Genomic DNA, 15,065 nt, shown 5'->3' with positions numbered 1-15,065 from the left:
TCACCAGAAGTCTCCGGTCCACTGGGTTTTATCAAGTCCACTGAGCAACAGTTCAGTTCTTTCTCCTCTATCTGTTGTTGAGCTAATTAAAAAAACCTCAAACTCCTCTTCTTGTCAATTAGACCCTGCTCCCTCCTCCCTCATAAAAAAACCCTGGCATCCATTACTGCTGAGCCCATCTCTCCTCTGATTAACAGATCCCTTATCTCTGGTTTTGTCCCACTTGATTTAAAAACTGCAGCAGTCACTCCAGTATTATAAAAATCCTGGTCTCGATCCATCTGATTTCAGTAACCCTAGACCAATCTCTAATCTACCACACCTTGCAGAACTTCTTGAAAGGGTTGTTGCCACCAAGCTACAGTCACATCTTGCCACTAGTAATCTTAACCAGACTGAAATAGTTTGTATTCGCTCATCTCACAGGACCCAGTCTGCACTTCTTAGGGTAATTAATGACTTCGTCTCCTCTGCTGATGTTAGGACTGGGACTGTTTTGGCCTCTAGAGGCCGCTGTTATGTTTATCTTGTCATGTTTGTTTCAGCCTCTAGAGGCCGCCACTGTGTTTTGTGTTTGTCTTTATTGCCTGTTTCCTGCCCCGCCCTGTTCCTTAATGAGTTTGTGTATAAATACCCCTCTGTTTGTTCCCTTGTCACGGAGTCTTTATGCTATGCTATGCTGTTAGTGGTAGTTCCCTCTGTCCCATGTTCCTTGCCTGTGTCTTTGTGGTTTTTGTACTTTGCTTTCTTTTGGACCTTTTTGGTCTTTGTGTTTAACATTTTTGAGATCTTCTGAGTGTTTTTATTTTTGCCTTTTCTTTTCTCATTTTTGGACTTTGAACTTTTGGATATTTTTTTATTTTTCCCTTATATCTTCTGAGCTTTTGGATTATACTTTTGTTTTTTGCCGTGGATTGTTATATTGTAAATAAATTGTTTTTGATACTGTACTTTCGCCTCACGCCTCTGCACTTGAGTCATCCCCCTGGTGGCCTAGTGGGTGTTTGCTGGATTATCACACCAGCGGCCCGGGTTCGAATCCCAGCAAAACCCTAACAGAAAGATTCCGTCATGACCGACTCAGCAGAGGCTGCTTCAACTGTCTACCCGGCCAGCCTTCAGGGAATTATGGCAGCTTTGACACGCTTCGGAGCGACCATGGACGAACACTCGCAAGCCAACGTGAGGCCCTTGTTCGCCACGAGGTACTGCTTCAGCAAATTGGGAAAACCCTGGCACAGCTGACTCCTCTGCCCGCATCTCCTCATCCTGATCCGGCTCCTGCTCCCGCTGCAGTGCCTCCCGCCATGCTGTCTCCTTCACCTCTCGAACCCAGCCTTCCTGCACCACAGAGGTATGACAGCAAGCACGGTGAGTGCTGGGAGTTCCTTACCCAGTGCCAACTCACCTTTGAGCTCCAGCCTACCACCTACACTACAGATCGCCTTTGAGCTCCAGCCTACCACCTACACTACGGATCGCCGCAAGATTGCCTTTGTGATAACCTTGTTAGCTGGTAAGGCACGAGCATGGGCAACAGCCATCTGGCAGAGACAAGGACCCGAGTGCTCCGATTTCCAGCTGTTTACAGAGGAGATGCTTTGTGTCTTCGATCAAGCAGACATCAGCAAAGACGCAGCCAGAAAGCTCATGTCCATCCGGCAAGGAGGAAGCGACGCCATCTCGTTCTGGACGCTCGCAGCAGTAAGTGGATGGAACGAGACTGCCCTGATTTCAGCCTTTCATGGTCTGTCTGACCTCATCAAAGACGGTCTGGCCTCTATCGGCTGCCCAAGTGACCTCGAAACTCTGATCTCACATTCTACTCGTCTTGACAACAGGATTAGAGAGCGCCACCAAGTCCTGAGTCTCCCCGGCCTCACTGCCTCAACATGGAGCCCGTCTACCTCCTCCAGTGACTGTCCAGAACCCATGCAAGTGGGCCGTACTCGCCTCTCCGCATCTGAGAGGGAGCGCAGAAGGAGGGACATGTGCTGCATCTACTGTAGCAAGCCTGGTCACTTCCAAGCATCATGTCCCGAGTTCTTGGGAAAAGGACCGCCCCGTCCAGCCGAGGGAGGGTTGTGACAGGCCCTACCCTCTCTCCTGAACTCCCTGGCCAAGGAGTCTACATTCCGGTCTCCATCTCCTGGGGTGAGTCCGTCCACTCTTGTCAGGCCTTGTTAGACTCCGGGGCGGCTGGAAACTTTATGGATGTTCACGTCACCCAAAGTATCAATGTCCTGACTGCACCTCTTGAAGTCCCACTGTCTGTGTCTGCCCTCGATGGCCAAGCCTTAGGTGACGAAAGAGTCACCCAAGTAACTTCTCCAGTCTTCCTCCAGTCTCAAGGTCACAAGGAAGAAATATCCCTGCACCTGATTCCTTCACCAGAGTTCCCAGTTATTCTAGGTCTTCCTTGGCTTACCCGCCACAACCCTCGTACAGACTGGGTCACTAGCCAGGTTGTGGAGTGGGGTCCTGCTTGCTATGCCTCTTGTCTGCTCTCTAGCTCTCCTGTGTCTCCTGCCAAGCCTCCCGATCTCACCGAGTTATCTCAAGTTCCCACAGAGTACTGGGATCTCAAGGAAGTTTTCAGTAAGAGCAGGGCCGCAGTTCTCCCTCCACACCGTGCCTATGGCTGTGCCATCGACTTGCTCCCTGGGACTACCCCTCCTCGTGGCAGACTGTTTTCCCTCTCTCAGCGAGAATGCAAGGCCATGGAGGAGTACATCAAGGAAGCCTTGGCCTCTGGGTTCATTCGACCCTCCACCTCACCCGCTGGTGCCGGCTTCTTCTTTGTCGGCAAGAAGGATGGGGGGCTCCAGCCATGTATTGATTACAGGGGTCTGAACAAGATCACTGTATGCAACTGCTATCCCCTTCCACTGATGTCTACAGCGTTTGATCTGCTCCAAGGCACTACTATCTTCACCAAATTGGACTTACGGAACGCATACCACCTCGTCCGTATCCAACAGGGAGACGAGTGGAAGACTGCCTTTAACACCCCATCTGGGCACTACGAATACCAGGTGATGCCCTTCGGACTCACCAATGCACCAGCTGTTTTTCAGGCCCTAATCAACGACGTCTTGAGGGGCATGATTAACCTGTACGTTTTTGTCTACCTCGACAACATCCTTATCTTTTCCAAGACCGAGCAGGAGCACCGCCACCATGTCTGCCAGGTTCTCCAGAGGCTGCTACAGAACAATCTGTTCGGCAAGGCCCAGAAATGCGAATTTCATGTTCCCAAGGTCTCCTTTCTGGGTTTTATTGTACGGACAGGCCAACTCCAAATGGATCCAGCCAAGACCCTGGCCGTCCGGGACTGGCCCACCCCCAAGTCCGTCAAAGAGGTTCAGCGGTTCTTAGGATTTGCTAACTTCTACCGCAAGTTTATCAGGAACTTTTAGTTCTGTAGCAGCACCCATATCGAACCTCACCAAAGGGACAGGTGGATCATATGTCTGGTCTCCTCAGGCGGAAAAGGTGTTCAAAGACCTCAAGCACCGCTTCTGCACGGCACCCATTCTGGTCCTCCTGGACCCTTCGCAACCCTTCATCGTCGAGGTGGACGCCTCGGACAGCGGCGTCAGCGCGGTCCTCTCTCAACGCTCGGAAGGAAGGTTGCACCCCTGCGCATATTTCTCCCACCGCCTGAGTTCTGCGGAGTCCCGGTATGACGTGGGGGATCGAGAACTGCTAGCAGTTAAACTGGCCCTTGAGGAGTGGAGGCACTGGCTGGAGGGAGCGCAACATCCATTTTTGGTCTGGACGGACCACAAGAACCTGGAGTACCTCCAGCAAGCAAAGAGACTCAATCCACGACAGGCTAGGTGGGCCTTATTTTTCAGTCGTTTCGACTTTACCCTATCATACCGCCCTGGCTCCAAAAATACCAAACCTGACTTGCTTTCCAGGCTGTTCGCTCCCACCAACAGGGAGAGCGAAGTTGGGCCTATTATCCCTGTGTCCCGGATTGTGGCCCCTGTCCGCTGGGGTATTGAGGAGGCCATCCGATGAGCCCAACGCCAGGACCCCGGTCCTGGGACAGGGTCACCGGGCCTCTTGTACGTCCCACATCAAGCCCGGGCCAAGGTTCTCCAGTGGGGTCACTCGTCCCCTCTCACCGCCCACCCGGGAGCTCGAAGGACCTTGGACTTTTTGAGAAGACGCTTCTGGTGGCCTAGCATGGAGAAGGAAGTGAGGTCATTCGTCCTTTCCTGCGAAGTGTGCACCAGAAGCAAGAACCCACGACAGCATCCCCAGGGTCTCCTGCATCCTCTGACCATTCCCCGGCGTCCCTGGTCCCACGTGGCAGTCGACTTCATCACGGGTCTCCCTGAGTCACAAGGTAATACTGTCATTTTGGTCATAGTTGACAGATTCTCCAAGACCTGCCGCTTTTTTACCACTGTGCAAGCTCCCTTCTGCTCTTGAAACAGCTAAACTATTATTTAATCACGTCTTCCGAGTTTTTGGTCTCCCACAGGATATCGTCTCTGACCGGGGGCCCCAGTTCTCCTCTCGAGTGTGGCACGGGTTTTGCAAGGTCATCGGAGCCACTGCCAGCCTCTCCTCTGGGTTCCACCCACAGTCCAATGGCCAGACGGAGAGGCTCAACCAGGACCTGGAAACCACCCTGCGAGGCCTGGCTATGGATAACCTGACATCATGGAGCACCTGGCTGCCATGGGCAGAGTACGCCCACAACACCCTGCAGTCATCGGCCACCAAGCTGTCGCCATTCCAGTGCCAATTCGGGTTCCAGCCACCTCTGTTCCCGGACCAGGAGGAGGATGCAGGGGTGCCCTCGGTCAACCAATATGTGAGACGGTGTCGCAAGACCTGGAGCAAGGTCAGGAAGACCCTCATCCAGACCTCCAGAACCAACCAGACTCAGGCCAACTGCCATAGAAGACCTGCCCACGCTTTCCGCCCTGGGCAGCGGGTTTGGCTGTCCACCAAGGACCTTCTGCTGCGGGTGGAGAACCGCAAGCTTGCTCCTCGCTACATTGGCCCCTTCAAGGTGGTGCGCAGGGTGAACCCTGTCGCCTACCGGCTCCAGTTGCCCCAGACTCTGAGGATCAACCCCACATTCCATGTTTCCCTGTTGCGGCCCGTACTGACGTCCACGTGTGCCCCTGCCCCTAGGAATCCCCCACCCCCCCGTATCTTCCAGGGTCAGACTGTGTTCACTGTGCATCGCCTGCTTGACTCCCGCCGGGTCTGCGGTGGGCTTCAATATCTGGTAGATTGGGAGGGCTATGGCCCTGAGGAACGCTGTTGGGTCCCCGCCCGGGACATTTTAGACAAAGGACTGTGCCAGGACTTCCATTCGGCCCATCCGGATCGCCCTGGGAACGTCAGGAGACGCTCCTGGGGGGTCCTGTTAGGACTGGGACTGTTTTGGCCTCTAGAGGCCGCTGTTATGTTTATCTTGTCATGTTTGTTTTGGCCTCTAGAGGCCGCCACTGTGTTTTGTGCTTGTCTTTATTGCCTGTTTCCTGCCCTGCCCTGTTCCTTAATGAGTTTGTGTATAAATACCCCTCTGTTTGTTCCCTTGTCACGGAGTCTTTATGCTATGCTATGCTATGCTATGCTGTTAGTGCTAGTTCCCTCTGTCCCATGTTCCTTGCCTGTGTCTTTGTGGTTTTTGTACTTTGCTTTCTTTTGGACCTTTTTGGACTTTGTGTTTACCATTTTTGAGATCTTCTGAGCGTTTGTATTTTTGCCTTTTCTCATTTTTGGACTTTGAACTTTCGGATATTTTTTTATTTTTCCCTTATATCTTCTGAGCTTTTGGATTATACTTTTGTTTTTTACCGTGGATTGTTATATTGTAAATAAATTGTTTTTGATACTGTACTTTCGCCTCGCGCCTCTGCACGTGAGTCATCCCCCTGGTGGCCTAGTGGGTGTTTGCTGGATTATCACACCAGTGACCCGGGTTCGAATCCCAGTAAAACCCTAACAGCTGATGCTGGGGCTCTTAATATCCTACTTCTTTTGGACCTTAGCTGTGCTTTTGACACTGTCGGGAACCACTTCTCTCCCATCTCTCTGGTATTGGCATTTCTGATTCTGCCTTTTCCTGGTTAAAATTCTCTCTCACAGATAGACAGCAGTTTATTTCCTTCACCAAGTACAAGTCTTCCATGACATCCGTCAGTTGTGGTGTCCCACAGGATTCCGTCTTAGATCCTCTTGTTCGTTATCTACATAATTTGTCCCTGGGCCAAATTATCCACCATCATGGTTTGAATTTTCATTGATATGCAGATGATATGCAGATTAACATCAGCTGCAGACCTTCTACATCTGTCCTGCCGCCGCCCTCTCTGAATGCATACACAATCTAAAGCTGTGGATGAATGCTAACTTTTTAAAACTTAATGCTGGTAAAAAGGATCTTCTTCTGATTGGTTCCAAATCAATCACCTCTTCCAGTAATAGTTCTAATCTGGTCATTGATGGTGCCGTCATTAAACCTTCACCCACTGTACCTAACCTTGGTGTTATCTTTGATTCTGTTCTCTCTTTTAAAAATCACACAAACTCCCTGTCTAAAATGGACTTTTTCACCTCCACAACATTGCACACCTCCATCCTCCTCTCACACCAAGGATGCTGAAACACTTTTCCATGCTTTTATTACATCACGATTAGATTATTGTAATCCTCTGTTCATTGGTCTTCCAGCAAAGTCCATTGCTCAGCTTCAATATGTTCAAAACTCTGCAGCCAGAGTCCTCACCCACACTAAATGCTCAGCACACATCACCCCATCCTCCAGAACCTCCACTGGCTCCCTGTTCTAGATCACATTCAGTATAAATTTCTGTTCACATTTCAAGCACTCCATGGGTACGTTCCTCAATATCTAATGGAACTACTTCAGCTCTACTCTTCCATTCACAGTCTCAGATCTTCATCTTTTGGTCTGTTGTTTGTTCCCAAATTTAAACCACCATGGGTTCCAGGGCATTTAGGGTCGCAGCCCCCAAGCTGTGGAATTCTCTCACTCAGTGTCTTGAGGATTGTACATCTCTCCCCAAAATTCAAAAATCATCTCAAATCTTATCTCGTCTCTCTTTGCTCTCCCTCCTCCTGATACTTCCTCTCTTGATCACTGACTGTTCTATCTTTTTTTAATGCTTTGAGCTAGTCTGTTGTCTTTATGCTCATGCAAATTGTCATTTTGTTTTCTGTCTCCCCTATCGGTCATGTTTTCTGTTGGTTGATTTGCTTCTCTTTCTGTAGTGCTATTCATTTTTAAAGCATCCTTGGGTTGGTGAAAGGCACGATATAAATTAAACCTGTTGTTGTAATCTCTGAATGGCCTATATTCAGTAACACCTGTTGAGTGTATGTGATGTAGCTAGCTGCTATAGATGCTAGAACAATGCAGACATACAGTACAGCAAAATAAACAAAATACTGCTAAGTTGGGCAAGAGCATGGGGCGAGGCAGCCACACTCGGTGCCATCTTGCTGCCCAAAACACAAAATGATGACTTAACAGTGAATGGAAAGGCAAAATTGTAAGTGATTTTGAATCACTGCTATGTAGGGCTGCTCGATATTGGAAAAAATCAATATCACGATTTTTTCAGTAAATATCGATATCGCGATTTTTAAAACTATATTTATACACCTTTTTTTAAAGCCCTGATCATCAACACCTGAGGCACCAGGCCACATTTTTATAGTACATGCCTCATAGGCTACCTGTCAACCCTTCCCGTTGTACCCTGAAACGCCTTTTACTTAAACTATTTACTGTGCAAGCGCGTACTTTGCATAGGTCCTATCGCCTGCACAAGGCTCACGTTCTCCTCACTCAACATTTCCGATCACAGAGGATAGAGCCAGCGCTGGTATTACCAGTGATTACTGCGTAACGTCCACACTGGCTCGTAGCCAGCCAAGGATAAAATCTCTCTCTCTCACACACACACACACACACACACACTACAACGTAAGCTTGTGTGTTGTTAAGATACCAACATTAAACACGCACAATATAGAGACAAGTCCTTAAGAATTAACATACATGAAAATAGGCTTCTCTTCCTTCATCTTCCAAAAGTGGACTCCGCTATCTTTTTGGCATGTCAGCATTGAAATACCATTTGCAGAGATATTTCACTCGCCATTAAGAAAAGTAAAAGCAACACATGATTAGGGCTACATGATTAGCAGGGGGACACCGTTTTAAGCGCACGGAATTTTAAAAACAATGTAATTACATCTGAGTCCGTCTACATCGCGCAATAAACCCGTCCTTAGCAGAACCTACTTCAAAGCATGATGCTAGCTGCAGATGCACAAGTCAAAATCAAATGAACCCAACATGCCGCGGCGGGCAACATTAATAACCAAATTGCCTTACCTTAAAACGCTGCCTTGACCGCAGGACGACTCGCAATTATTCCACTTAAATCCACACGGTTTAACACATCTAACACAGCTAGCAAGTTGGATATGTGCTAATATTGTTGTGCTTGTTTTCTTCCGTAGATGCCATTTTTACATTACCCAGTCCCACATCCAAAAATATGACGTAAATATATGTTAATTGTATTATTATAACTATTAGCAAGCAAATCAAACAACATATTAAGAAATCAATATATCAAATCACCCGACACGTATGAAAACAGAAGAACTGATTTTTTACTGTTGCGGAGATATCGCGGGAGTAGAATGGATGACGTATGCAAGGCTACGGTGTGCCTTAGGGGACAGAAGGGTTCGTTTTACCTTACTGTCACGTCAATGTTATTGTTGTTTTATTGCCATTGTAGAAATATTGTGCACGTCCCTTTCGACAAATGACAAAAAATCGTTTCATATCGATATTATGAATTTTGATATCGTTTGACACCAATATCGATATCGTGATAAAAATACGATATATTGCACAGCTCTACTGCTATGCCAATAAAATATTTAGCAGTGTAACAGCAACTGAAAAGGTCCAAATCTAAAGACAAATTACAGAAAAAATGAATTAAGTGAGGTGAAAAGAAAATGGTGTGACATGAAAACAGCAGGAAAAAAAACCTACACTGTACCCAGGTGATGATGGACACCAGGCACGTCACACAGGAAAACGTCTATTTTAAAATTATTTTTAAGTGTCTCTGCCCATGTGCTTAAAGTCTTGCATAGAATTAAATGAAAATGCCATGGCAACCAGAACTGATTTCTAAACTAAAAATCGTACCAGTTTTTAACAATCCGTTCTGTCAAAAGTGAGGCATGCGGTGCTAAAGCTTCCATCAGCTGAGGCATTTATTTGTGGCTTACAGCTATGTGCAGACAGAATGATGCTAGCTTTATTTGTCTTATTTTCTTTATGACTATTAGCATATCAGTTGTAGCTAATTAGAATTAGCAATGGGCTTCTAAAATTATCACTCTGTTGTACATATTACATGTCCCCTGTCTACCACTCCTCTGTCCCCTCCCCATCATGTCACTGATCCCTCCCCACCACTGAGCTCTATGTAAAAATGAGAGGTCATAGGCTCGTCAGAGTGAAACCATCTGGCCGCCATCTTACAACTTGCACCGCGGAGTGGGACGGTCATTTAGGCTGCTGGAAGCTACATAAAACTGGACAAGTTACTTAGCTGGTGAGAAAAATTACAAGAAAAATGGCTGCATGTGCAGCAGTGAACTGTACAAACCATCAGGTCAGTGGTTGTGGACGGACGTTTCACCCGTGAGTATTGATAGTGTGTGATCATTTTTACATGTGTGTGCACAGGGCCATTTGCGTGGAGCCCCTATAGCATTTTATGATGGTTTGTAAGAGCAAAAGAAGGAAATGGCAGTGAGGGATGCAAATAAAAAGAGAGATGTTATTGTTCTAGTTTGGTCAGGAGTTATTTTAATTTACTGAAGGCTAAGCACAGCTGACAGTGTAGATCATCTACATGTCACACCCACTTGCACAAATTGACAAAATGGGCATGACTGACTGTTTTAATGACATGATTTTAGTTTAAATTGAGTGCAAGTATATTGATAAGTACTCTTAAATCAGGGTTGGTCATATTTCCTGGTGAATGGCTTATTTCCTGGACGGTGTCCAATATATGCTTTCCTGTATGAAGAAAAACTGAAATAACCTCTGTAAAAATAATTATAGTAGTGGAAGATCAAAAAATTTTATATATTACACACACACACAGTGGGGCAAAAAAGTATTTAGTCAGTCACCAATTGTGCAAGTTCTCCCACTTAAAAAGATGAGAGAGGCTGTAATTTTCATCATAGGTATCCCTCAACTATGAGAGACAGAATGAGAAAAAAAATCCAGGAAGTCACATTGTCTGATTTTTCAAGAATTTATTTGCAAATTATGGTGGAAAATAAGTATTTGGTCAATAACAAAAGTTCACCTCAATACTTTGTTATATACCCTTTGTTGGCAATGACAGAGGTCAAACGTTTTCTGTAAGTCTTCACAAGGTTTTCACACACTGTTGCTGGTATTTTGGCCCATTCCTCCATGCAGATCTCCTCTAGAGCAGTGATGTTTTGGGGCTGTCGCTGGGCAACACGGACTTTCAACTCCCTCCAAAGATTTTCTATGGGGTTGAGATCTGGAGACTGGCTAGGCCACTCCAGGACCTTGAAATGCTTCTTACGAAGCCACTCCTTCGTTGCCCGGGCGGTGTGTTTGGGATCATTGTCATGCTGAAAGACCCAGCCACGTTTCATCTTCAATGCTCTTGCTGATGGAAGGAGGTTTTCACTCAAAATCTCATGATACATGGCCCCATTCATTCTTTCCTTTACACGGATCAGTCGTCCTGGTCCCTTTGCAGAAAAACAGCCCCAAAGCATGATGTTTCCACCCCCATGCTTCACAGTAGGTATGGTGTTCTTTGGATGCAACTCAGCATTCTTTCTCCTCCAAACACGACAAGTTGAGCTTTTACCAAAAAGTTCTATTTTGGTTTCATCGGACCATATGACATTCTCCCAATCCTCTTCTGGATCATCCAAATGCTCTCTAGCAAACTTCAGATGGGCCTGGACATGTACTGGCTTAAGCAGGGGGACACGTCTGGCACTGCAGGATTTGAGTCCCTGGCGGCGTAGTGTGTTACTGATGGTAGCCTTTGTTACTTTGGTCCCAGCTCTCTGCAAGTCATTCACTAGGTCCCCCCGTGTGGTTCTGGGATTTTTGCTCACCATTCTTGTGATCATTTTGACCCCACGGGGTGAGATCTTGCGTGGAGCCCCAGATTGAGGGAGATTATCAGTGGTCTTGTATGTCTTCCATTTTCTAATAATTGCTCCCACAGTTGATTTCTTCACACCAAGCTGCTTACCTACTGCAGATTCAGTCTTCCCAGCCTGGTGCAGGTCTACAATTTTGTTTCTCGTGTATTTTGACAGCTCTTTGGTCTTGGCCATAGTGGAGTTTGGAGTGTGACTGTTTGAGGTTGTGGACAGGTGTCTTTTATGCTGATAACAAGTTCAAACAGGTGCCATTAATACAGGTAACGAGTGGAGGACAGAGGAGCCTCTTAAAGAAGTTATTACAGGTCTGTGAGAGCCAGAAATCTTGCTTGTTTGTAGGTGACCAAATACTTATTTTACCGAGGAATTTACCAATTAATTCATTAAAAATCCTACAATATGATTTCCTGGATTCTTTCCCCCCATTCTGTCTCTCATAGTTGAAGTGGTACCTATGATGAAAATTACAGGCCTCTCTCATCTTTTTAAGTGGGAGAACTTGCACAATTGGTGGCTGACTAAATACTTTTTTGCCCCACTGTGTGTGTGTGTGTGTGTGTGTGTGTGTGTGTGTATATATATATATATGTATATATATATATATATATGTATATATATATATATATATATATATATATATATATATATATATATATATATAGTTTAGTAAAAGTTCAAAAAAATGATCAAGGACTGGAAAAGGGAAAAAACCTAACAGTGAAGGGGAGTGCTATAAAGATATGTAAGGAATGGGGATAAAGTTGAGAAAACAAGAGGTAATGAAAGGAAAAAAGCGAAGAGATACTTTTCTTGGGGCAAATTTGATCGGATACAACGCTTTAACAGATAAACCAAATGTGAGTGGTAAGATGGCGGCCAGATGGCTTCAACTAGTCTCTACAGTGGGGAGTAGGCTCTGAGCTCTCCAGAGTTTATATAGACCCCTTTCACATGACGTCACCGCGCCGCGAGATTTTGTTAGGCACCATATTGGAAGACCAAGTACATGCACTCACAATATAAAACAAAGTACGAGCGAGAGTAAAGTGACACGATGGATGATAATTCTGGTTATGTGAGTACATTACCAGCTGCAGAAAGGGCACGGTATGTGCAGAAACTGGCTGTAATTGATGGGTTTGACCCATATGATAAGACTCGCGGCAAGGGAGAATGGAAACATAAGGAGGACCGGACACCAATTCTGCCATCTGTTTGCTACCCAGACATTGTAAACTATTTGTTGTTTACACCCAGTGCCTACACTCAGTGTTCGAACTATGCCGATATTTTCGGGGGGTCCCTTTTTTTCCCTTGGGGCGCTTGCGCTTGTCTCGGAGCGCGGATCTCCAAACACATGAGAAGCCTATCTTACGCACATATCACGCGGACTCCACACACGCATCGCGTCTGAAGTCATAACTCATCAGGGGAAATCGTGTCTGCATTGGCATGTTCAAAAAACAACCTCGCGTCAACAATGATACCACACGCAAAAAAAAAAAAACAGTCAGGCTACTCAACAACCAACCTGGCAGCAGCAAGCAAGCCCCAAACCATCCTAAATTATTATTATTATTAAATTGTAGAAGTCTGGGAGGCTTGCTCCTCATACAGTTATCAACTTGGGGCCAATTTAGCATGTTTTAAATCTGAATTTCTTGCGTTTGCTTACGTCAAAGTGTCCGCAGATCATGCACAGACTTATCCATTATATCCACAGTTTTTTGCCAAGTCTCACACAGGTTTCTTTCAAGTCTACTGTTGGGCCAATAAATCATAAATAAAACAGCTCAGATTTGTTTAAGTCGTTTGCCACTCCACTTTATTCTCGTGGGTTCACATACCACTGCCGTTATTTTCCCCTAATCACGAGTTTGTTGGTCTTCCAATATGGCGCAGGGTCTGTTTACTTCCGGTTTCGGGTGACGTCAGTGAAAGGGGTCTATAGAGCTCAGTGCTCCCCACCACGCCTCTGTCCCTTTGCCCTCACATTATTAGCAATTTAAATGACATTTTAATTTGCTAATGGGAATGCTAGTATTGATTTATATGATTATATTCTGAGATTAGTTTTCTTGCTCATCTGTTGTAAAATTAGCATGTTATGATTATGCTTATATTCCACTTAGATTACAGGCACATGTTATAGCATGTCTGACGAACCAGGACCAAGCAAACAAACACACTCTCAAACCCACTCTCAGTCTCAGACTCAGTCTCAGCCCAGCTCCAGCTCATCGTCTGCCCCAGCTTCATCCAGCCAGTCATCGTCTTCTGGTTCGGGGACATTGAGCTCAGTGGACACTGTCCCCATTGCCGAGCTGTCGTCTATACCTGAGGAGCCAGAAGAACCTGAACCGAAATACTGGGGCAGAATAGTGCCCTTAATCAGAGGCTTTAACGTACTCAGTGAGTGTCACTTCACACACACACACGCACACACACACTGAGTCCCCGAACAGTAAGGCATCTTTGGTGTTTGATATACATGACGCAACAAAACAGCCCCAAATCATGAGTTCCCTCCATCGTACTTCACCACTGGGATGATTTCATGTGGCCTTTTAAAGGAACAGTCCACCGTACTTCCATAATGAAATATGCTCTTATCTGAATTGAGACGAGCTGCTCCGTATCAATGCACTGCCGAAGCGCGCAGAAGGTGTTAGTACGCCTGTCATTATAGTGCGGACTTTCCATAGCATAGAAAATCGCCACGTTTCAATTTGTGTAACTGAACTTGTTTCATATCACTGGTCATATAAACTTATGTAAACAGGAAAAACGCGGAAGAGTTTGGTCGCATCTAACTACAGCCCCAAAAAATACCATTGGCCATACTGAGCCTAGCTACATTGCTAACAGGAGTGACAGCGCGTCTGACTAACTGGGAGGTCGCGCAAAGCTCGGACAGGTACGGAGCAGCTCGTCTCAATTCAGGTAAGAGCATATTTCATTATGGAAGTACGGTGGACTGTTCCTTTAAACCATACATAGTGCTGTAACTTCTGTCTGAATAATTCACCCTTCATTTCATCAATCCACAAAACATTTTCCTGTCAGCGTTGTGGAGTGTCAAGGTGCTCCTTGATACAATGGCATATTAAGGTCATTGTAGGTTTAAAAAAACGGAGCTGAGGTGGTGGTGAATATTCTGAGAGGGAAAAAAAATCAAGTTCTGAGATTAAATTACAAATTAGAAAAATTGGGATGGTTGAAAATGAAATTAAAACTGAAAGCAATGATTTGAAAATAACCTGTGACCTGTATTACACTCAAAACAATACAACAGCACATTGTTTTATGTTTTACCTCATGAGGTTTTTTTTTTTCTACAAAATGAACATGGATTTCAGTTTTGATTCTTGCAGCACATTTCAAAAACATTGGGACAGTAAATTATTTCCCACTTTATAATGTGTATAATGTTCCCGTTCCTTCTCCCGACACTTAAAAGATGTTTATGGACTGAAGACTCCAAGTGATGAAGTGTCTCAGGTGTTATTAACCCCGCCGACAGTAGTCGGAGGGGTTATTATTTTCACCTGCGTCAGTCTGTGTGTGTGTGTATCTGTCTGTCTGTCTGTCTGTGTGTCTGCAAGATATCTCAAGAACCAATGGATCGATTTGGACCAAATTTTGTACATGTGTTGCCAATCACCCAGGAAGGAAACCATTAAATTTTGGAGGTCAAAGGTCAAGGTCATGGCAGAACTTCGAAATTTTCGCCCAATGTATTTTAATAGGGAAAAGGCGGGGTTTGCACTCGTTAGAGTGTCCCTGTCTAGTTT

The 15,065-nt window shown here is 45.7% G+C and overlaps 1 protein-coding gene across 4 annotated transcripts in view; it reads left to right on the top strand.

Annotated features, from left to right (window-relative positions):
• The window catches only part of chek2 (checkpoint kinase 2), a 49,467-nt gene that overhangs the window by 13,380 nt on the left and 21,022 nt on the right, over positions 1-15,065 (top strand). Inside the window, exons 1-2 of one of the 4 annotated variants that reach the window (XM_060907585.1) lie at positions 8,875-9,710; positions 13,404-13,683. In XM_060907585.1, the coding sequence (XP_060763568.1) occupies positions 9,672-9,710; positions 13,404-13,683 (319 nt within the window). In that variant the 5' untranslated portion in view covers positions 8,875-9,671. Of the gene's footprint in view, positions 1-8,874; positions 9,740-13,403; positions 13,684-15,065 lie in introns of those variants that run through there. The other 3 variants (XM_060907584.1, XM_060907588.1, XM_060907587.1) reach the window with 3 other exon arrangements.

This window comes from Neoarius graeffei, chromosome 24, assembly GCF_027579695.1.
Source record: "Neoarius graeffei isolate fNeoGra1 chromosome 24, fNeoGra1.pri, whole genome shotgun sequence".
In the NCBI taxonomy this organism is placed as follows: domain Eukaryota; kingdom Metazoa; phylum Chordata; class Actinopteri; order Siluriformes; family Ariidae; genus Neoarius; species Neoarius graeffei.
This window is presented reverse-complemented; position numbering and strand designations above follow the sequence as displayed.